This window comes from Cuculus canorus, chromosome 35 (genome assembly GCF_017976375.1).
Source record: "Cuculus canorus isolate bCucCan1 chromosome 35, bCucCan1.pri, whole genome shotgun sequence".
NCBI lineage: Eukaryota > Metazoa > Chordata > Aves > Cuculiformes > Cuculidae > Cuculus > Cuculus canorus.
This window is the reverse complement of record NC_071435.1, coordinates 19,534-40,172: the sequence shown is the minus strand read 5'-3', so window position 1 is coordinate 40,172 and position 20,639 is coordinate 19,534. Positions and strand designations below refer to the sequence as shown.

The 20,639-nt window shown below is 56.7% G+C and overlaps 1 protein-coding gene and 2 long non-coding RNA genes across 3 annotated transcripts; all 3 read left to right on the top strand.

Annotated features, from left to right (window-relative positions):
* Window positions 1-912: 912 nt before the first annotated feature.
* On the top strand, window positions 913-6,195 carry BCL3 (BCL3 transcription coactivator). The gene is made up of 9 exons (XM_054052666.1): window positions 913-1,212; window positions 1,269-1,408; window positions 1,821-1,929; window positions 2,143-2,347; window positions 3,228-3,316; window positions 4,208-4,285; window positions 4,538-4,705; window positions 5,038-5,158; window positions 6,131-6,195. The coding sequence occupies exons 1-9, from the start codon at window positions 913-915 to the stop codon at window positions 6,193-6,195; spliced, it is 1,275 nt and encodes a 424-aa protein (XP_053908641.1).
* Window positions 6,196-18,250: 12,055 nt separating this feature from the next.
* On the top strand, window positions 18,251-19,560 carry LOC128849926 (uncharacterized). Its single transcript, XR_008447507.1, has 3 exons — window positions 18,251-18,488; window positions 18,590-18,612; window positions 19,350-19,560. It is a non-coding gene; the product is annotated as an uncharacterized LOC128849926 (long non-coding RNA).
* Window positions 19,561-19,911: 351 nt separating this feature from the next.
* LOC128849925 (uncharacterized) lies at window positions 19,912-20,531 on the top strand. The gene is made up of 3 exons (XR_008447506.1): window positions 19,912-20,014; window positions 20,165-20,288; window positions 20,447-20,531. It is a non-coding gene; the product is annotated as an uncharacterized LOC128849925 (long non-coding RNA).
* The last annotated feature ends 108 nt before the right edge of the window (window positions 20,532-20,639 follow it).

The following is a 20,639-nucleotide window of genomic DNA, read 5'->3' as shown; positions in this document are numbered from 1 at the left end:
GGGGCGTGGTCAGCGCGCGAAAAGGGGCGTGGTGTCTGGAATGGGGCGTGGCCACCGCGCCGGCTCCGCCCCTCGGGGGTACCCTCGCTGGAGCCCCTGCGGGGGGGGGGGGCACGGACCATGGGGAGCCCAAAAAGGCGTTTTAGGGGTGTTCGGGGGAGGTACGGGATCCCTCAAGTCACCCCGAGTACTGTATAAAGTCCCAAGCCCCTCCCCGCCCCCCCCCCCCCCGGGCGGGGAATCCCCTGCCCCTCCCACCCTTGGGGCTCGAGGGGGGCGGGGAGGGGGCGGCCCCGATCGTCCCAGCGGGGAAATCCCGGGTCTGTTCCTTTGCAGAGGGGGCCGCGATCGGGGGGTGGGGGCGGGGGTCCCAGGAGGGCCCCAAAGAGCAGAGGTGGGAGGTGTCAGGGGTCCGGGGGGGTCACAGTGATCCGGGGGTGCACAAAGATCCAGAAAGAGGGGGTCAAGGATCCAGGAAGGGGGGGACCCCGAGATTCGGGGGATTAAGGGGGATCCAGGCACTCAGAAAGGAGGGGGGGTGTCCAGGGATCCATAAAAGGGGGGGGTCAGGGATCCATAAAAGGGGGGGGGTCAAGGATCCGGGAGGGTCAAGGGTTCAGCAAGGGGGAGCCCAGGGATTAGAGGGGGTCCAGGCATCCAGAAAGGGTGCGGTGGGAGTCCAGGAATCCATAAAGGAGGGGGTTAAGGATCTGGGGGATCCAGCAAGGGGGGTCCAGAGGTTAGGAGGGGTCCCAGAGATGCAGGGAGGGGGGGTCAGGGATTAGGGGGGGTCCCAGAGATCCGGGGGGGGGGGCGGGTCTCAGAGCTCTATCAAGGGGTTCCCCAGGGATTAAGGAAGGCGTCAGGGCTCCAGGTTCCCCCGTGGGTTGGGGGGGGGGTCGGGGCCCCCCCATGTCGGAGGAGTTGCCCGTGGACCTGAGGACCCGCCGAGGGCCCCCCTCCGGCCCGGGCCCCCCCGAAACTTCGCTGCCGCTGAGGAAGAGGCGCTCGGTGACCAGGGGGGCGGCGGCGGGGGGCGACACGCAAGGACTTCCCCCGCGAAAAGCCCCTCGACCCGCCCCCCCCGGGCCCCCCGTGGCCATGGCCTTTGCCCCACCACCCGCTGCCTTCTTCACAGGTGAGAGACCCCCTGACCCCAAAAACCGCGCGCCTAGAGGTGTCTGGGACCCCCCCCCCCCCGCTCCAAAAACTGTGGGTCTGGGGGTGTTAGCTCCCCCCCCAACTGTTGCCCCCCCCTATCCCCCCAGGGCTGCAGGCGGAGCCGCTGCAGGGGGGGCTGTCGGGAGGGGTGCTGGCTCTGCCCCCCCCCCCTGCTGTTGGGCCCCTCCGAGTCCCACTTGGCGGCGGAGATCGCGGCTGCCACCGCCCAGGACGAGGACGGCGACACGTGAGTGGGGACACCCCCCCCCCCATGGACTCCCCCTTTGGGACCCCCACATAGACACCCCCCCTTGGGGCCCCCCTCCTAAACTCCCCAAAGACCCCCCATAGCCCCCCCCAGATGCCCCCATCCCGCCCCCATAACCTCCCCCCATCCCTCCCTCATAACCCCCCCCTTCCCCGAACCCCCATAGCCCCCCACTCCCCCCAAGACCTCTCCCTTTTACCGCTCCCCCTTCCCCACTCCCCCGCGGGGAATCCCCGGGCCTGCCCCTCGTGACGTCATAGCGCTGGCCCCGCCCCTTACTGGAAGCGGTAGGGGGAGGGGCGGCTCCTTCCTCTGCCCCCCCCCCCCTTTGTCCCTCGTGTCCCCATGTGACACCCCCCCCCATGTCCCCCATGTCCCCCCATCTCCCCAGGGCTCTGCACATCGCTGTCGCTCAGGGATCTTTCGTTGCCACCCGCCGCCTCGTGGGGCTTTTTCTTCAGGGGGGGCGAGATCTGGATGTTTATAATCGGCTGCGGCAGGTGAGAAGGGGGCTCTGCCCCCTCAAAGCCCCCCTGGATCCACCTAAAGCCCCCCCCCAAAGTCCCAAGACCCACTCTTAATACCCCTGTGCCTCTCCCTGATGCCCCCAGACCCACCCTGATGGCCCCTAATGCCCCCGTGCTCCTCTCTGACCCCCCCCTAAAGCCCCCAGACCCACTCTAATGCCCCCTAAACCCCCCAATTCCCCGCAGACCCCCCTGCATCTGGCGGTGATCACGGCGCAGCCGGCCCTGGTGCGGCTCCTGGTAGCCCACGGTGCGTCGCCCATGGCCCTGGACCGACTGGGGCGCACGGCCCCCCACCTCGCCTGTGAGACCCCCAGTGCCCGCTGCCTGCGGGAGCTCCTGCGCCCTGGACCCCGCTTGCCCCCTGACCTGGGGGCAAGAAACTACGAGGGTGAGAGCCCTAAAAATGGGGCGAGAGGTGGTTATGGGGCACAGAACCCCCCAAAAATAGAGTTTGGGGGTGGTTATGGGGGTCAGACCCCCCCAAAAAATGGGGCTGGGGGTGGTTATGGCTGTCAGAAACCCCCTAAAATGGGGCTGCGGTGTGGTTAGAGGGGACAGACCCCCTGAAAAGGAGGTTTGAGGGTGGTTACGGGGGCCATAACCTCCTATAATGAGGCTGGGGAGTGGTTATGGGGCACAGAACCTCCCAAAAATGGGGTTTGGGGGTGGTTATGGGGGTCAGACCTCCCCCAAAAAATGGGGCTGAGGGTGGTTATGGGTGTCAGAAACCCCCTAAAATGGGCCTGCGGGGTGGTTAGAGGGGACAGAACCCCCCGAGAAGGAGATTTGAGGGTGGTTACGGGGGTCATAACCTCCTATAATGAGGCTGGGGAGTGGTTATGGGGCACAGAACCCCCCAAAAATGGGGTTTGGGGGTGGTTATGAGGGTCAGACCCCCCCCAAAAAATGGGGCTGAGGGTGGTTATGGGTGTCAGAAACCCCCTAAAATGGGGTTTGGGGGTGGTTATGGGTGTCAGAAACCCCCTAAAATGGGGCTGTGGGGTGGTTAGAGGGGTCAGAAACCCCCTAAAATGGGGCTGTGGGGTGGTTATGGGTGTCAGAAACCCCCTAAAATGGGGCAGTGGGGTGGTTAGAGAGGACAGAACCCCCCAAAAAGGAGGTTTGAGGGTGGTTATGGGGGCCATAACCTCCTATAATGAGGCTGGGGAGTGGTTATGGGGGGCAGAACCCCCCCAAGAATGGGGTTGGTGGATTCTGGGGGTTTGGGGAGCCCCTCCTGACCCCCTCTCTTTGTTCCCCCCCCCCAGGTTTGACTCCCCTGCACGTGGCTGTGAACTCGGGGTCCCGAGAGAGCGTCCTTGTGCTGCTGGAGCACGGGGCTGACATCGACGCTGTGGTGGGGGTTGGGGGGGATTTGGGGGGCTCGGGGGAGATTTGGCGGCCTCTGGGGGTGGTGGTGGGCCCTGGGGGGGGACTCAGAAGGTTTGGGGGGGAGCTGGGTTGCATTAGTTTGTGGAGCTTGGAGAAGTCTGGAGGGATTTGGGGGTGCAGGGCAGCTCTGGGGGGTGTCAGGGAGCTTTTAGGGGCCCTGAGGGCAAAGCTGAGGATCGCTGCGGGGGGGGGGAGGGTCCTGAGGGGTCTTTGGTGGGCCTGGAGGGGCTCCAGAGGTTTGGGGTGTGCTGGGTTGTATTGATTTTGTGAGCTTGGAGAAGCCTTTTTGGGGGGGAGTTGGGGGTGCAGGGCAGTTCTGGGGGGTGTCAGGGTTTTTTTTGGGGGGCTTGGGGGATTTGAGGGGCATTGAGGGGATTTGGGGGTCCCTGAGGGGGTTTTGGGGGACCCTGAGGGGCTCAGGAGGTTTGGGCAGGGCTGGGTTGCATTGGTTTGGGGAGCTTGGAGAAGTCTGTGGGGATTTGGGAGTGCAGGGCAGTTCTGGGGAGTCTCAGGGGAGTGGGTTTGGGGCACCCTGTGGGGGTTTTGTGGGGTCCTGTGGGGGGTTTGGGGGGCTCTGGGGGGCTCAGGAGGCTTGGGGGGGCTGGGTTGTATTGGTTTGGGGAGCTTGGAGAAGTCTGGAGGGATTTGGGGGTGCAGGGCGGTTTTGGGGGGGCTTTAGGGGCTTTGGGGGGGGCCTGGGGGTCTCAGGACCTTTGGAGGGTGCTGGGTTGCATTGGTTTCTGGAGCTTGGGGAATCCTGTGTGGGGTTTGGGGAGTGCAGGGCAGCTCTGGGGGGAGTCTCGGGGTGTGGGGGGGGTGTCCTGGGGGGCTGAGGGGGTTTTGGGGTCCCCCCCAGGACATCAAGAGCGGGCGCTCACCGCTGCTGCACGCGGTGGAGAGCAACAGCCTGGAGATGGCCGAGCTGCTGATCGAGGTGGGTGTCCGTCCGTCTGTTTGTCCGCATGTCCATGTGTTTGTCAGGGCGGGTCTGGGGGGGGGTCTCATTTTGGTCTCACTCCGGTGTCACTCTGGATCAGCACTGTACCAGTGTGAATACTCAGTCCTCCGCTGGGTGTATGCCTTCATGCGTCCACATGTCCGTGTGTCTGCGTGTCTGCGTGTCCGTGTGTTGGGGCAGCTCTCTGGGGTCTCTCTGGGGTCTCACTCCGGTGTCACTCCGGATCAGCGTGGTGCCAGTGTGAATGCCCAGTCCTACGCCGGCTGTACCCCTCTCCATGCCGCCGCGGGTCGGTCGCTGCTCCCGGTTCTGCGACTCCTGCTTCGGGCCGGGGCCAACGGGGCCCTCCGGAACCTCCACAACGAGACCGCGCTCGCTGTGGCCACCGACAGCAGGGTCAGAGTTTTAGGGTGCATTGGGGGTGTTTTGGGGTACATTGGGGGTCTTTCGGGTGCATTGGAGGGTTTTGGAGTGCATTGGGGGGTTTGGGATGCATTAGGGGTCTTTTGGGGTGCAGGGTGTGGGGTTTGGGGTGCAGAGGTGGGGAGTGCAGGGAGATTTTGGGGTGCATTGGGGGTTTTGGGGTGCATTAAGGGGTTTTGGGGTGCATTGAGGGGTTGAGCTGCAGGGATGGGGGGTGCGTTGGGGGGTTTGGGGTGCATTGGGGGGTTTAGGGGTGCCTGTGAGGGTTTTGGGGTGCAGGGCTAACCCCCCCTTTCCCCTCCCAGGCCATCGACATCCTGCGGGGCAAGGCCTCCTCGCGCCCCCCCCCGCCCCCCCCCCCGCTGCCCCCCCAGAACCCAATGGTGAGGGGCAGAGAGGGGAGCTCGAATGGGGGGGTCTCCAGGGGTGTGATTGGGGAGAGGGGGTCCTGGGGATGGGTGGGGGTCCCTGGGGGAGGCTGGGATCACGGGGGGAGGTCCTGAGGGTCCCTGAGGGGGATATGAGATTGAGGAGGAGGGGTCGGACAGGGGGGTCCCGGGGACCTCTGGGGATGGTCCCTGGGGGGCTGGAATCAGGTGGGGGGAGAGGTCCTAGGGGTCCCGGGGCGAGTGAGATTGTGTGTGTGGGGGGGGTGCTGGAGGGGAGAGGGGGTTGGACACGGGGGTCCTGGGGGGTAGGTTGAGGGGGGGGTCCTAGGGGTTGGGGGGGGTCCCTGGGGGGCTGGCATCGGGTGGGGGGAGAGGTCCTAGGGATCCTGGGGGGTGAGATTGGGGGGGGGGGGGTGCTGGAGGGGAGAGGGGGTTGGACATGAGGGTCCTGGGGGGAAGGTTGGGGGAGGGGGGGTGTCGGTCCTAGGGGTTGGGGGGGTCCCTGGGGGGGGGGGGTGGCCGGAGGGGGTCCTAAGGTTGCAGGTGGGGGGGTCTCAGGGCCCATCCTGAGCGCCTCCCCCCCCTCCAGGCCAGGGCTCCCCCCACCCCCCTCCCAGGGACCAGTCAGGGTCTGGGGCTGAAGGACCCCCGAGGTGACCCCGGCCCCCCCGCCCCTCAAATCCATCCACCCCCAGTGAGCATTATCCCCTTACCGCCCCCCCCCGGGCGGGGCCAGACCCAGCTTGGGGCCAAATAAAGCAATTTTGGCGCAAAAAGAGAAAAGCATTTGATGTGGATCTTTGTCTTGAAAATCCTGGTGGGGCAGCAGGGGGGGGGGGGGGGGGGGGGGCGGGGGAGGATCCAGCCCCACTGATCCCCACATCCAGCCCCACTGATCCCCACTGATCCCCACATCCAGCCCCACATCCAGCCCCACTGATCCCCACACCCAGCCCCACTGATCCCGACATCCAGCCCCACATCCAGCCCCACTGCTCCCCACACCCAGCCCCACTGATCCCCACATCCAGCGCCACGCCCAGCCCCGCTGATCCTCACGCCCAGCCCCGCTGATCCCCACTGATCCCCACATCCAGCCCCACTGATTCCCACACCCAGCCTCGTTTCTCCCCCTATTCAACCGCACTCACATACTTTTATTTCCACCTTCACCCTTACATTCCAGACCCCTTCCCATTTGCAGCCACACAAAATAGGTTTCTGCTTTCTAAGGCAAAACCCCCTCTGTTTTAATAGTAAATACGTAGCATATAATTCAGGGTTTGATAATATCCAACACAGAGACTGGGAAGAAACCCCCTTTATCCCTAGGAGAGTCCTCAGGGTCACTAGAGGGGCTCTGGGTTTCCTAGAGGGGTCTTAGGGGGCTCTGGAAGGATCCTGGGTGTCCCTAAAGGGGTCCTCGGGGTCAGTGGAGGGGTTCTGAGGGTCCTAGAGGGGCCCTAGGAGGCCCTGAAATGGTCCTGGGGGGCTCTAGAGGGGTCGTGGGGATCTCTGGAGGGGTCTTGAGTGTCCTAGAGGGGTTCTGGGGGTCCTTAAAGGGGTCATTGGGGGCTCTAGAGTGATCCTGGGGGACTCCAGAGGCTTCCTGGGTGTCCCTTATTTGTTCCTGGAGGTCCAAGAGGGGTCCTGGGGGGCTTTATAGTAATCCTAGGGCTTCCTAGAAGTGTCCTGTGCATCCTAGAGGGATCCTGGGGGTTCCTGGGTGTCCTAGAGGGTCCTGGGGAGATAGAGGGACCCTGGTGGTCCTGGGTGTCCTACTAGGGTGCTAGGGGGCTCTAGAGGGGTTCTGGGGATCCCCAGAGAAGTTTTAGGGGTCCCAGAGGGGTCCTGGGCGACGGTAAAGATGTCCTGGGGGTCCCTAGATGGGTTCTGGCAGGCTCTAAAAGGGTTCCAGGGGGTCTTAGAGGCATGCAGGGAGTCACTAGATGGATCCTGAGAGTCCCTAAAGGGGTCCTGGGGGTCCTTCGGCTCCGCTCCGCAGAGCATCAGTAGAGGCGGCCTCTGCAGACCCCCGCCAGGAGCCACCTTAGAGCACCCTGGAACCGATTTAAGGCATTTCAGGATCCCCGTAAGACCCATAGGATCTTTCTAGAGTCTGTCCAGGGACCCGAAGGACCCCTCTAGGATCCCAGAATTCATAAAGCCATCCAGAACCCTTCTAGGATCCTTAGGACCCATCTAGGGACCCCCAGGATCCTTCTGGAGCCCCCCAGAACCCCTCTAAAATCCTCAGGACTCTCCTAGAGCCTTCTAGGACCCCTCTTGAGCCTCCCTGGGATCATTCCAACACCCCCAGGACCCCTCTAGAGCCCTCTGGGACCCCTCTGGAGCCACCCAGGATTTATTTAAGAAACACCCAAGGATACTGTTAGCTTGCCTATATTGCTGGGAAGTTTTTTTTGCTTAATCTACATCAGCACCTGTGGACTCCAGGGAGGTAAATATGAGAGCAGTTATAGAAACACTTCCTAGGGAAGAGTCAGTCAACTATTCCCCAGTGAGGCTGTGACAACTGTGCCAGGCAAGTTATTAGAAATGGTAACGAATAATGGAATTGCAGGGTATGGATGAGTGTGGTGTTTGTATGGGGAAATCCTACTGTACCATCTGTCAGTTTTTTGAGGGAAACTGCAACTGTGAATATTAGAATGATTAGACCTGCAGAAGCTCCGTAGAGACCCCCAGGTGCCCCATAGAGACCCAAAGGAGCATTTCAGGACCACCAGGTGCCCTGTAGAGACCCCCAGGAGCATTTCAGGATCCCTAGGAACCTATAGAGACTCCCAGGAAACTTTAAGAATGCCCAGGAGCCCCCCAGAGACCCCTAGGAGCCTTTCAGGATTCCCAGGAACCCTGCAGAGACCCCTGGGAACCTTTCAGGATCCTCAGGAACACTGCAGAGACTTCCAAGAGCCTTTCAGAGTCCCCAGGGCCTATTCAGGGTCCCCAGGTGCCCTGTAGAGACAACCAGGAGACTTTAAGGATCTCCAGGAACCCTGCAGAGACTCCCAGGAGCCTTTCAGGATACACAGGAGCATTCCAGGGTCCCCAGGAGCTCTGTACAGACCCCCAGGAGCATTTCAGGATCCTCCAGAACCCTGTAGAGACTCCCAGGAGAATGTAGGATCCCCAAGATCCCTTCATAGACTCCCAGGACTCTTTCAGATTCACCAGGAGCCCTGTAGAGACACCCAGGAGCCTTTCAGCATCCCAGGGAACCCTGCAGAGACCCCCAGGACCTTTTCAGGGTCCCCAGAAGCCCTGTAGAGACTTCCAGGAGCCCTTCAGTTTCCCCAGGAGCCCTGCAGAGAATCCCAGGAGCCTTTTGTGATCCCCAGGATCTTTTCAGGATCCCGAGGAACCCTGCAGAAATTCCCAGAAGCCCTTCAGGATCCCCATGAGCCCTGTAGACGCACCCAGGAACATTTCAGGATCCCCAGGAACCATGCAGAGACTCCTAGGAGCCTTTCAGTCTCCCGAAGAACTTGCAGAGACTCCCAGGAGTCTTTCAGGATCCCCTACAACCCTGTAGACACCCCAGGAGCCTTTCATGATCACCAGGAAGCCTGCAGAGACGCCTAGGAGCCTTTCAGGGTCCCCAGGAGCCTTGCAGACAGCCCCAGGAGCCCTGTAGACACACCCAGGAACATTTCAGGATCCCCAGGAATCTGCAGAGACTCCGAAGAGTCTTTCAGGATCCCCTGCAGCCCTGTAGACACCCCCAGGAGCCTTTCATGATCACCAGGATCCCTGCAGAGACCCCCAGGAGCCCTGTAGAGACTCCCCGTGGCCGTTCAGAGTCCCAGGAGCCTTTCAGTGTCCCCAGGAGCCCTCTAGAGATTCCCAGGGCCCATTCAGGATCCCCAGGAGCCCTGTAGACACCCCCAGGAGCCTTCCAGGGTCTCCAGGAGCCCTGCAGAGACTCCCAGCATCCTTTCAGGATCCCCAGAAAGCCTGCAGAGATTCCCAGGAGCATTTCAGGATTCCCAGGAGCCATTCAGGATCCCCAGGAACCCTGTAGAGACTCCCAGGAGCCTTTCAGAGTCCCCAGGAGCCCTGCAGAGACTCCCAGAAGACTTTCAGTATCCCCAGGAACCCTGCAGAGACTCCCATGATGATGAAAGACTGCAGAGTCTTTCATGATCCCCAGAATTCCTGCAGAGACTCGCAGGAGCCTTTCAGGATTCCCAGGAGCCGCTTAGAGACCCCAAGGAGACTTTCAGGGTCCCCAGGAGCCCTGTTGAGAGCCCCCAGGAGCCCTGTAGACACCCCCAGGAGCTTTTTAGGGTCCTCAGGAACCATGAAGAGACTCCCAAGAGCCCTTCAGGACCCCAGGAGCCCTGTAGAGACTCCCAGGAGGCTTTCAGGATCCCCGTAGAGACTCCCAGGGGCCTTTCAGGATCCCAAGGAACCCTGTTGAGACCCCGGGGAGCCTTTGAGTATCCTCAGGAGCCCTGTAGAGAGCCCCAGGAGCCTTGTAGAGAACCGCAGGAGCATTTCAGGATCCTCAGGCGCCCTGCAGAGACGCCCAGGAGCCCTGTAGAGACTCCCCATGGACCTTCAGAGTCCCAGGAGCCTTTCAGTGTCCCCAGGAGTCCTGTAGAGATGCCCAGGAGCCCTGCAGAGACTCCCAGGAGGCATTCAGAATCCCCAGGGGCCTTTCAGGATGCCCAAGAGCCCTGTAGAGACTCCCAAAGGCCTTTCAGGATCCCCAGGAGCCTTCCAGGGTCTCCAGGAGCCCTGCAGAGACTCCCAGGAGCCTTTCAGGATCCCCAGGAGCTATAGACATCCACAGGAGCCTTTCAGGGTCCCCTGGAACCCTGCAGAGACTCACAGGGGCTCTTCAAGATCCCCACGAACCCTGTAGAAACACCCAGGGGCTTTCAGGATCCCCAGGAGCCTTTCAGGATCCCGAAAATCCCTGCAGAGATCCCCTGGAGATTTCAGGATCCCCAGGATCCTTTCAGGATCCACAGAAACACTGCAGAGACTCCCAGGAGCCTTTCAGGATCCCCAGAAGCATTTCAGGGTCCCCATGAATCCTGCAGAGACTCCCAGGAACCTTTCACGATCCCCAGGAGCCCTGAAGAGACCCGCAGGAGCATTTCAGGATACTGTGTTTTACAGATGCAGAGGGACGACGTGTGTCGTTAGGAAAACCAAGGGAAAAAAGTAGTACGACTGCACTGTAAATACAAGGAACCAAGAAGTCTAATCCTAAAATGTTCTGTACCTAGTCACATCGCTGGCACAATGTTGTATTGAAAGAGCGTATGCCATTATTTCTGCTAAGATTTCTTTTTTGCGTTCAGTGCTTTTCTTGCTGTGAATGTAAGGCAGAGTTAATACCATCCAGGGGCTCCCCAGGCCCTATTTATGCCTTGGAGGGGTTTGCCCCCCCCCCCATTCCCAGGTGGTGGGTGGGGAGGCCCCAGGGATATGTAAGCCACAGGCCTTTCCTCTGGAGGTCATTCAGCTTCTGCTCTTTGAGATGAGGACTCCGCTGTTCTTTCAAGTGTTTACTGTTTTGAAGCATGCTAAGCTATTTTAGCAACTATTTTTTTTTTTTTTTTTTGTCTTTTAGAGAAGTAGAGGCGTATATTGGAGGTAAGAGCTGTGAGAAGAGCCCAGGCTAAGCAACATATACAACTGTGAGTATATTTTTGTGTACAAGGGTGTGTTTGTTTTTAAGTCAGTAATTTATTTAATGGGTGCTGGAGATGGCAAGATGTTTTAATAGCCTTTCAGGATCCCCAGGAGTCCTGTAGAGACCCCCAGAAGCCTTTCAGGATCCCCAGGAGCCCTGTGGAAAGTTCCAGCAGACGTGTAGAGAGCTCCAGGAGCCTCTCAGTATACCTGGGACCCCTGTAGACAGACGCAGGAACCTCTCAGTATCCCCAGGAGCCATGTAGCGAGCCCCAGGAGCCTCTCAGTATCCTCTACAGAACTTTAGTGAGCCCCCGGAGCCTCTCAGAATCCTCTGGAGCCCTGTAGAAAGCCCCCGAATCCTCTAAGACTCCCCTGAAGCCCTGTAGAGAATCCCAGTAGCTTCTCAGTATCACCGGGAGCCCTGTAGAGAGCCGCAGGAGTCTCTCAGTAACCCTGGGAGCCCTGTAGAGAGCCCTAGGAGCCTCTCAGTAACCGCTGGAGCCCTGTAAAGAGCCCTAGGCACCTCTCAGAATCCTCTGGAGCCCTGTAGAAAGCCCCCGGATCCTCTAAGACTCCCCTGAAGCCCTGTAGAGAATCCCAGTAGCTTCTCAGCATTCCTGGAATCCCTGTAGAGAGCTCCAGGAGCCTCTCAGCAACCCTGTGACCCCTGTAGAAAGACCCAGGAGCCTCTCAGCATCACCAGGAGCCCTGTAGAGAGCACCAGGAGCCTCTCAGCAGCCCCTGGAGCCATCTAGAGAACCCCAGGAGCCTCTCAGAATCCCCTGGAGCACTGTAGAGAGCCCCAGGAGCCTCTAAGTGTCCATGGGAGCCCTGTAGAAAGCCCCAGGAGCCTCTCGGTATCCTCAGGTGCTCTGTAGAGAGTTCCAGGAGCCTCTCCGTAAGCCCTGGAGACCTGTAGAGAGCCCCAGGAGCCTCTCAGAATCCCCTGAAACCCCGTAGAGAGCCCCAGGAGCCTCTCAGTATTCCCAGGAGCCCTGTAGAATGCCCCAGGAGTCTCCCAGTAACCCCTGGAGCACTGTAGAGACCCCCAGGAGACTTTCAGTATCCCCAGGAGCCCTGTAGAGAGACCCAGGAGACTCTCAGTATCCCCAGAAGCCCTGTAGAGAGCCCCAGGAGACTCTCAGTATCCCCTGGAGCCCTGTAGAGAGCCCCAGGAGCCTCTCAGAATCCCCTGGAGCCCTGTAGAGAGCCCCAGGAGCCTCTCAGTAACCCCTGGAGCCCTGTAGAGAGCCCCAGGAGCCTCTCCGTATCCCCTGGAGCCCTGTAGAGAGCCTCAGGAGCCTCTCAGTATCCCCAGGAGCCCTGTAGAGAACCCAAGGAACCTCTCAGTATCCCCAGGATCCCTTTAGAGAGCCCCAGGATCCTCTCAGTATCCTTGGGAGCCCTGTAGTGAACACCAGGAGCCGTGTAGACAGCCCCAGGAGCCTCTCAGTATCCCTAGGAGCCTTGTAGAGACCCCAGGAGCCCTGTAGGAGCTTCTCAGTACTACCAGGACTCCTGTAGAGAGCCCCAAGAGTCTCTCAGTATCCCCAGGAGCCCTGTAGAGAACACCAGGAGCAGTGTAGACAGCCCCAGGAGCCTCTCAGTATTCCTAGGAGCCTTGTAGACAGCCCCGGGAGTCTCTCAGTATGCCCAGGAGCCTTGTAGAGAATCCCAGGAGCCTCTTAGTATTCCTTGGAGCCCTGTAAATAGACCCAGGAGCCTTTCAGTATACTTGGGATCCCTGTAGAGACTCAAGGAGCCTCTCAGTATCCCCGGGAGCCCTGTAGAGAGCCCCAGGAGCCTCTCAGTATCCCCAAGAACCCCGTAGAGAATCCCAGGAGCCTCTCAGTATCCCTGGGAGCCTTGTAGAGAGCCCCACGAGATTCTCAGTATCCCCGAGAATCCTGTAGAGAGCCTGAGGAGTGCCTCAGTATCCCCATGATCCCTGTAGAGAGCACCAGGACACTCTCAGTACCCCGAGGTGCCTTTTAGAGAGCCCCAGGAGCCTCTCAGTATCCCCGGGATGCCAGCAGAGAGACCTAGGAGCCTCTCAGTATCCCCAGGACCCTTGTAGAGACATACAGGAAACTTTCAGTATCCCCAGGAGCCCTGCAGAGAGCCCCAGGAGCCTCTCAGTGTGCCCAGAAGCCCTGTAGAGAGCCCCAGGAGCCTCTCAGTGTCCCCAGAAGCCCTGTAGAGAGCCCCAGGAGCCTCTCAATATCTCCAGGATCCATTTAGAGAGCCCAAGAGCCTCTCAGTATCTCCTGGAACCACTCAGTATCTCCGGGAGCTATGTAGAGAGCCCCAGGACCCTCTCAGTAACCCCTGGAGCCGTGTAGAGTGCCCCAGGAGACTCTCAGTATCCCCAGGAGCCCTGTAGAGAGCCCCAGTTGACACTCGGTAACACCTAGAGCCCTATAGAGAGCTTCAGGAGCCTCTCAGCATCCCCTGGACCCCTGCAGAGAGCCCCAGGAGCCTCTCCGTATCCCCTGGAGCCCTGTAGAGAGCCCCAGGAGCCTCTCAGTATTACCAGAAGCCCTGTAGAGTACCTCAGGAGCCTCGTTGTATCCCTGGGAGTCCTGTAGAGAGCCCCAGGAGCCTCTCAGTATCTCCAGCACCCTTGTAGAGACCCCCAGGAGACTTTCAGTATCCCCAGGAGCCCTGTAGAGAGACCCAGGAGACTCTCAGTATCCCCAGAAGCCCTGTAGAGAGCCCCAGGAGACTCTCAGTATCCCCGGGATCCCTGTAGAGAGCCCCAGGAGCCTCTCAATATCCCCGGGATCTCTGTAGAGAGCCCCAGGAGCTTCTCAGTACAACCAGGACTCCTGTAGAGAGACCCAGGAGCCTCTCAGTATCCCCAAGAATCCTGTAGAGAGTCTGAGGAGTGCCTCAGTATCCCCAGAAGCCCTGTAGAGAGCACCAGGAGACTCTCAGTATCCCGATGTGCTTTTTAGAGAGCCCCAGGAACCTCTCAGTAACCCCTGGAGCCCTGTAGAGAGCCCCAGGAGCCTCTCAGTAGCCCCGAGAGTCCTGTAGAGTACCTCAGGAGCCTCTTTGTATCCCTGGGAGCCCTGTTGACCACCCCAGGAGCCTCTCAGTATCCCCAAAACCCATGTAGAGAGTCCCAGAAGCCTTTCAGTAACACCAGGAGCCCTGTAGAGAGTCCCAGGACCCTCTCAGTATCCCGAGGAGTTAGGTAGAGAGCCCCAGGAGCATCTCTGCATCTCCAGAATCCCTGTAGAAAACCCCAGGTGCCTCTCAATAAGCACAGGAGACCTGTAGAGAGCCCGAGGATTCTACAGGAGTCCTGGGGATACTGAGAGGCTCCTGGGGCTCTCTACATGATTTCCGGGATACTGAGGGGCTCCTGGGGCTCTCTACAGGGATCCCCAGGATACTGAGAGGGTACTGCAGCTCTCTACAGGGCTCATGGGGTTCTCTACAGGGCTTCTGGGGTTACTGAGAGTCTCCTGGGGCTTTCTAAAGCGCTACTGGGTATACCGAGAGGCTTCTGGGGCTCTCTACAAGGCTCGTGGGCTTCTCTACATGGCTCTCGGGGATACTGAGATGCTCCTCAGGCTCTCTACAGGGCTCCTGGTGATACCGAGAAGCTTCTTGGGCTCTTTACAGAACCCGTGGGGTTCTCTACAGGGCTCGTGGGGTTACTGAGAGGCTCCTGGAGCTCTCTAAAGGGCTCCAGGGGATACTGAGAGGCTTCTTGGGCTCCTTAAATAACTCGTAGGATTCTCTACAGGGCTCCTGGGTTTACTGAGAGGCTCCTGGAACTCTCTACATGGCTCCTGTATATAATGAGAGGCTCCTGGGGCTCTCTACAGGACACCTAGGGATATTGAGAGACTCCTGGTTCTCTCTACAGTAGTCCTGAGGATAGTGAGAGGTTCCTGGAGCTCACAACAGGGCTCCCGGAGGCACTGAGAAGATTGTGGGGCACTCTACAGGGCTCCACGGGATACTGAGAGGCTCCTGGGGCTCTCTAAAGGGATCCCAGGCATAGTGAGAGGCTCCTGGGGCTCTCTACACAGATCCCAGGGATACAAAGAGGCTCCTGATGTACTCCACAGAGCTCCCGAGGATACTGAGAGGCTCTTTGGGCTCTCTACAGGCCTCCTAGGGGTACTGAGAGGCCTGGGGCTCTCTAATGGGGTTCCTGGGGATACTGAGAGGCTCCTGAGGCTCTCTACAAGAGTTCTGAGGATACTGAGAGGCTCCTGGGGCTCTCTACAGGGATCCCGGGGATACTGAGAGCCTCGTGGGGCTCACTACAGTGCTCCTGGTATTACTGAGAGGCTCTTGGGGCTCTCTACAGGGATACTGGAGATTCTGAGAGGCTCTTGGGACACTCTACAGGAGGCCTGGGGATACAAAGAGGCTACTGAAGTACTCTACAGGGCTCACGGGGATACTGAGAGGCTCCTGGGTCTCTCTACAAGGCTCCTGGGGACACTGAGAGGGTATGGGGCATTCTACAGGGTTCCTGGGGATACTGAGAGGATCATGGGGCAGTTTACAGGGCTCCCCGGCATAATGAGAGGGTCGTGGGGCTCTCTGCCAGGCTCCCGGGGATACTGAGAGGCTCCTTGTCCTATCTACAGGTGTCCTGGGGTTACTGAGAGGCACCTTGGTTTTGTCTATAGGGATCCTGGAGATGCAGGATCTCTACCTAACTCCTCAGGATACTGAGAGTGTCCTGGGACTCTCTACAGGGCTTCCAGGAATACTGAGAGGCTCCTGGGGTTACTGAAAGGCTCCTATGGCTCTCTACACGGGTTTTGGGGATACTTAGAGGCTCCTGGGGCTCTCAACAGGGCTCCCAGGGATACAAAGAGGCTCCTGAGGTACTCTACAGGACTCTCGGGGATACTGAGACGCTCCTGGGGATCTCTACAGTAGTCCTGGGGATACTGAGAAGCTGCTGGGGCTCTCTACAGGGATCCCGGGCATACTGAGAGAATCTGCCGTATAGTCTTTGGCATCTAAATCTGTAATGTTGTCTTGTATCTGACTCTGTAATGTTGCATCTGACTCTATAATGTTGCGTTGTGTCTGACTGTTGTGTGGCACCCAGCTCTAATGTTGCATTGCGTCTAACTCTGTAACGTTGCATTGCATCTAACTCTGTAACGTTGTGTCTGTTGTGTGGCATCCAACTCTAATGTGGCATTGTATTTAACTCTAACATTGCATTGTGTCTAACTCTGTAATGTTGCGTCTGACTCTAATGTTGCATCGCGTCTAGCTCTGTGCTGCATCCAACTCTAATGTTGCATTGCCTCTAACTCTGTAATGTTGCATTGCCTCTAACTCTGTAATGTTGCATTGCCTCTAACTCTGTAATGTTGCATTGCCTCTAACTCTGTAATGTTGCATTGCCTCTAACTCTGTAATGTTGCATTGCCTCTAACTCTGTGTGGTATCCAACTCTAATGTTGCATTGCATTTAACTCTAATGTTGCATTGCATTTAACTCTAATGTTGCATTGCATTGTGTCTAACTCTGGTGTGTGGCATCCAACTCTAATGTTGCATTGTATCTAACTCTGTAATGTTGTGTGTCCCCACGGGGCCGCCCCCAGACACTGTCCCCTGCCACCACGCTGTCCCCACCCACAGACACCATCCCCTCCCACCACACCATCCCTGCCCCCAGACACTGTCCCACTGCCACCACGCTGTCCCCACCCACAGACACCATCCCCTCCCACCGCACCATCCCTGCCCCCAGACACTGTCCCCTGCCACCACGCTGTCCCCACCCACAGACATCATCCCCTCCCACTGCACCATCCCCGCCCCAGACACAATTTACCTCCACTGTGCTGTCCGCGCCCCTGGAAGCCGTCCAAGAAGCACATCCCCATGTAAATGGAACAACGCCCCTCATGTTGACCACCCCCTATGTAAACGGAACAACGCCCCTTGCATTGACCACGCCCCCTGCACAAGCGGAACAGCATCCCTGATGTCGACCATGCCCTCGCATAATCAGAACCCTGCCCCTTACATCCACCACACCCCCTCTGTAACGCAAACCCTACCACATATGTATACCATGGCCCCTATAACTGGAACCACGCCCCCTATATCAACTGTAACCCCCATGCAACCATAACCACGCCTGTTAAATCGACCATGCCCACCATATCCAGAACCACACCTCTATGTCGACCACGCTCTTTGTCCCTGACATGGACCACAACCCCTGTGTAACCAGAAGCCCGCCCCTTATGTTGACCCTGCCCCCTGCGTAACCTGAACCCTGTCCCTTACATTGACCCCACCCCCGTGTAACTGAAACCATGATACTGATGTCGACCCCGCCCCCTGTGTAACAAGAACCGCACCCTTGATGTCAACCCCACCCCATGCGTAACTGGAACGACGCCCCTTATGCCGACCACGCCCCCATAACCTGAATCACGCCCTCTAAGTCAATCACACCCCCCACTTAACCAGAACACCACCCTTTACGTCGACCACGCCCACCAAAATTAGGGTCAGGGGTTAGGGTTTAGCATTAGGGGTTAAACTTAGGGGTTAAGGTTGGGGTTAGTGTTTAGGGTTAGGGTGGGGGTTAGGGTCGTTAGGGTAAGGGGTTAGGGTTAGGTTTAGGGTCATTAGGGTTTAGGGTTAGGGGTTAGAGTTAGGGGTTAGGGCGGCGGCCATTAGGGTTAGGGTTACTGTTGGGGTTAGGGTTAGAGTTACTGTTGGGGTTAGGGTTAGAGTTAGAGGTTAGGGTTTAGGAGTTATGTTTAGGCTTAGAGTTTAGGGTCGTTAGGGTTAGAGTTAGGGTCAATAGGGTTAGGGTCGTTAGGGTTAGGGGAGTTAGGGTTAGGGGTAGGTCAGCGACAGCCATTAGTGTTAGGGTAAGGGTTAGGTGTTAGTGCTAGGGTTAGGGTTAGTGTTTAGGGTTAGGGGTAGTAGTACGGAGAAGGACCATGTGTTTGAGAACCACAAGGGACTGGATTAAAGAAAAAGAGAGAAATTAGGAGCCCTGCAGACACAGGATTATAAAAAAGCACAGTGATTAGCAAAAAAGATCAGAAATAGAAAGAGGAGCAGGAAAAGGGACTGTCAAGACACAGAATGAAAGGAAAAACTAGATTAAGCAATAGTGAGGAATACAAAGGGATAGGGAGAAAAAGAGAAGGGTGGAAAGAGAGAAAGGAAGGCACTTGCAGGCACAGAAAAAGAAAGTACTCCAGGGATAAAGCCCATGAAATTGTGGGGAAAAAGAGAAGGCTATAGATTGGGACAAAGATGGAAAAGGAAAAAAGAACTATGGCCACAGGACAGAGACAGAAAACTGAAAAGGGAGAGAAAACAGAAGAGAAAAATAAAAGAAGAGAGGTACAGGGAAACTGGGGGGGGGGGGGGGGAAGGGGAAATGTGAAAGAACAAGTAAAAGAGCAAATACCCTTATTTCCAGTAAAGTTCCTTTTTTGCATTCAATGTTTTACTTGTTGTGAATGTAAGGCAAAGTTAATAAAACACAGCTGCTCCCCAGGCTCTATTTATGCCTTTGAGGGGTTTGCCACACCCTATTCCCAGGTGGTGGGTATGGAGGCCCCAGGGGTATATAAGCTACAGGCCTTCCACTAGGGAGTCATTCAGCTTCTGGTCTTCCTTAAGATCAGTGCTCTCCTACTCTTTCAATTCATTGCAGCTTTGGGGTAGGTTGAGCTTTTTTGGTAAGGTGTTTGGTTGGTTAGTTGGTTGGTTTTTTTGTGGTTCTTTTTTGTTTTGTTTTTTTTTTTGTTTGTATCTTTTTTAGAGACGCAGAGGCTGCTGTTCGAGGTAAGAGTTTGGGACCAGTCTAGGCTAAGCAGTATACGCAGCTGTAAGTACATTTGTTTTGTTTATAGAGGTGAATGCTTTTCTTTTAAGGTCTGTAACTTTTTATTGGGTGTTGGAGGGGGCAAGATGTTTCTTTTTATTTCATTCTCTGGGCTTTGCCTTTGCCTAGAATTTCTGGTTATGGGACAACTTGTTGCTGTTCTTCATTCCATGTGGGATGATGCTTTGGCTCTAGAGCTTTTGCAGTTTGTAATGGGCATCTTGTAGATTATAATAATCTGGAATTTAGTTTACAAGCTTAGAGTGGGAGTTTGACTCCATGGGCTGGCAGAAGATAGAAGTGGCTAGCAGAACACAGGGAAGGGTTTAGAAGCACAGCTCTTAAGGAGCAGCAGCATAGGAGGGTTAGGGGGCTAAAAAAAATAGCGCAGGTGCCCTTGGGAAGGAGCAGGGTTCCTTCTCTGACCATTCAGGAGGGAGAAGGACTTTAATGGCTTGGGGGATGGTTAGGGGAAGCAAGATGGGTTCATTGATCTTCCTCGGTTTAGTTTAGCAGTCAGGTGTGAGGGCCATCCATGTTTGCCCTGTTCTAGTCTCTCTGCAGCTGATGGGTGATACGATGAAGTTGAGACACAAGGTATGGGTCATCTTGACCTCTGTGCAGCAATCGTCTGGTTTGAACATCAGATAAGTTTGATCTTGAAAAGCATCAGCTACACTCAAAACCTAATCTCTAGGGCTCCAAGATCTCTCTTCCATTGTGCCTTCTACTTCCCGTGTTCCCCCACTGACTTCTTTGGATGCATCCTGTCTCCATTCATCTGAATGTCAGAGATCTTACTGCTTAAAGGTATGGAGTCTGCGCTTTTCTGCAATGCAGGGTTCTGTCCCTACTTTCCCTTGCATCTCTCAGGGAAGAGGATGGATGTTATCTTGGCTTGTGACAGTTAGCAGCAGAGCAACTCTTCTTCATCTAGTCTGTGGGCACGCAAGCCTCCCTTACTACCAGAGTCTTGGATTTTTCCTTAGCTTATCAGTGAGGTTTGCTCTAGTATCATTTGCAGTAGTTGTTACCTTATCCTTGTTATCAATTGTGGTTTTTACGGTCATTGAGTTTCCAATTTAGGTCTTTGAGTAGTCAAATCCCACCATTGTGAGTTTTTTCCATTGACTGATGGTCTCTGTAATTCAAGTCTCCATTGCTGTATGGCAAGTGTCCTGTGTTTTTTCTCTGTGTCAATCATCTTTACTGTATTTCAATTAGAATATTTTTGCAATTTTTTTTGTTCGTTCCTGTGACTAAAGTTGGGTAATCTGCTAACATCTGGATCCCTGTGGCTCATCTTTTGTCCTGGGTATCACCACTACTGTGTTCCTATGATGGGAGCGGTGGAGAGGAGAGGTAAGCAGACCACGTGGAATTCTGTGGTACCGGTGAGATAGTCAGGCTTATTCTCATCATTGTGGGGCTGATGGTGAGGAGGAAGTTAGATATGTCTCAAAGAACAAAGTATTTGGCAACTTGGTTAAGTATTTACCCTTGGTTTTGCAGGTGCTGTGCGGGCCACCTTGGGAATGGGAAGAGCATTTGAGATGAGCTGAGTAGTAGGGAGAAGGAGCATGAGACAGACTTCTCACAAGCACAACAGTAATTCTCTGGGACTTAGTTGTCCCAGGTAATAATGGCCACAGCGTCTGACGCTAGAAATGGTGCATAGCAAGAGAGCGAGCAACGTGGCACTTGGGCAGAGCAAGTTGTCGTGCAAGACACTGACATTGACCGGTGCAATACTGACTGTTGGCAGTGTTTGTCTTCCATTTCATTTTCTTGCAGATGGCAAAGAGGAACCTGGTGACTGTAGGATCATCCCACATAGCTGATGCTGTTGGAGTTTTTTCTTTTTCTGCTGAGGATGACCCCTGGCCTTCTGAAAGCAAAGTTGAGGGGCCAGGGCTCGGGTGGAACTGGGAAGAGGGGAGAATGTTTGGAATGGCAGGGAGGGGTTTTAAAAGTAATGTAGGGGAGA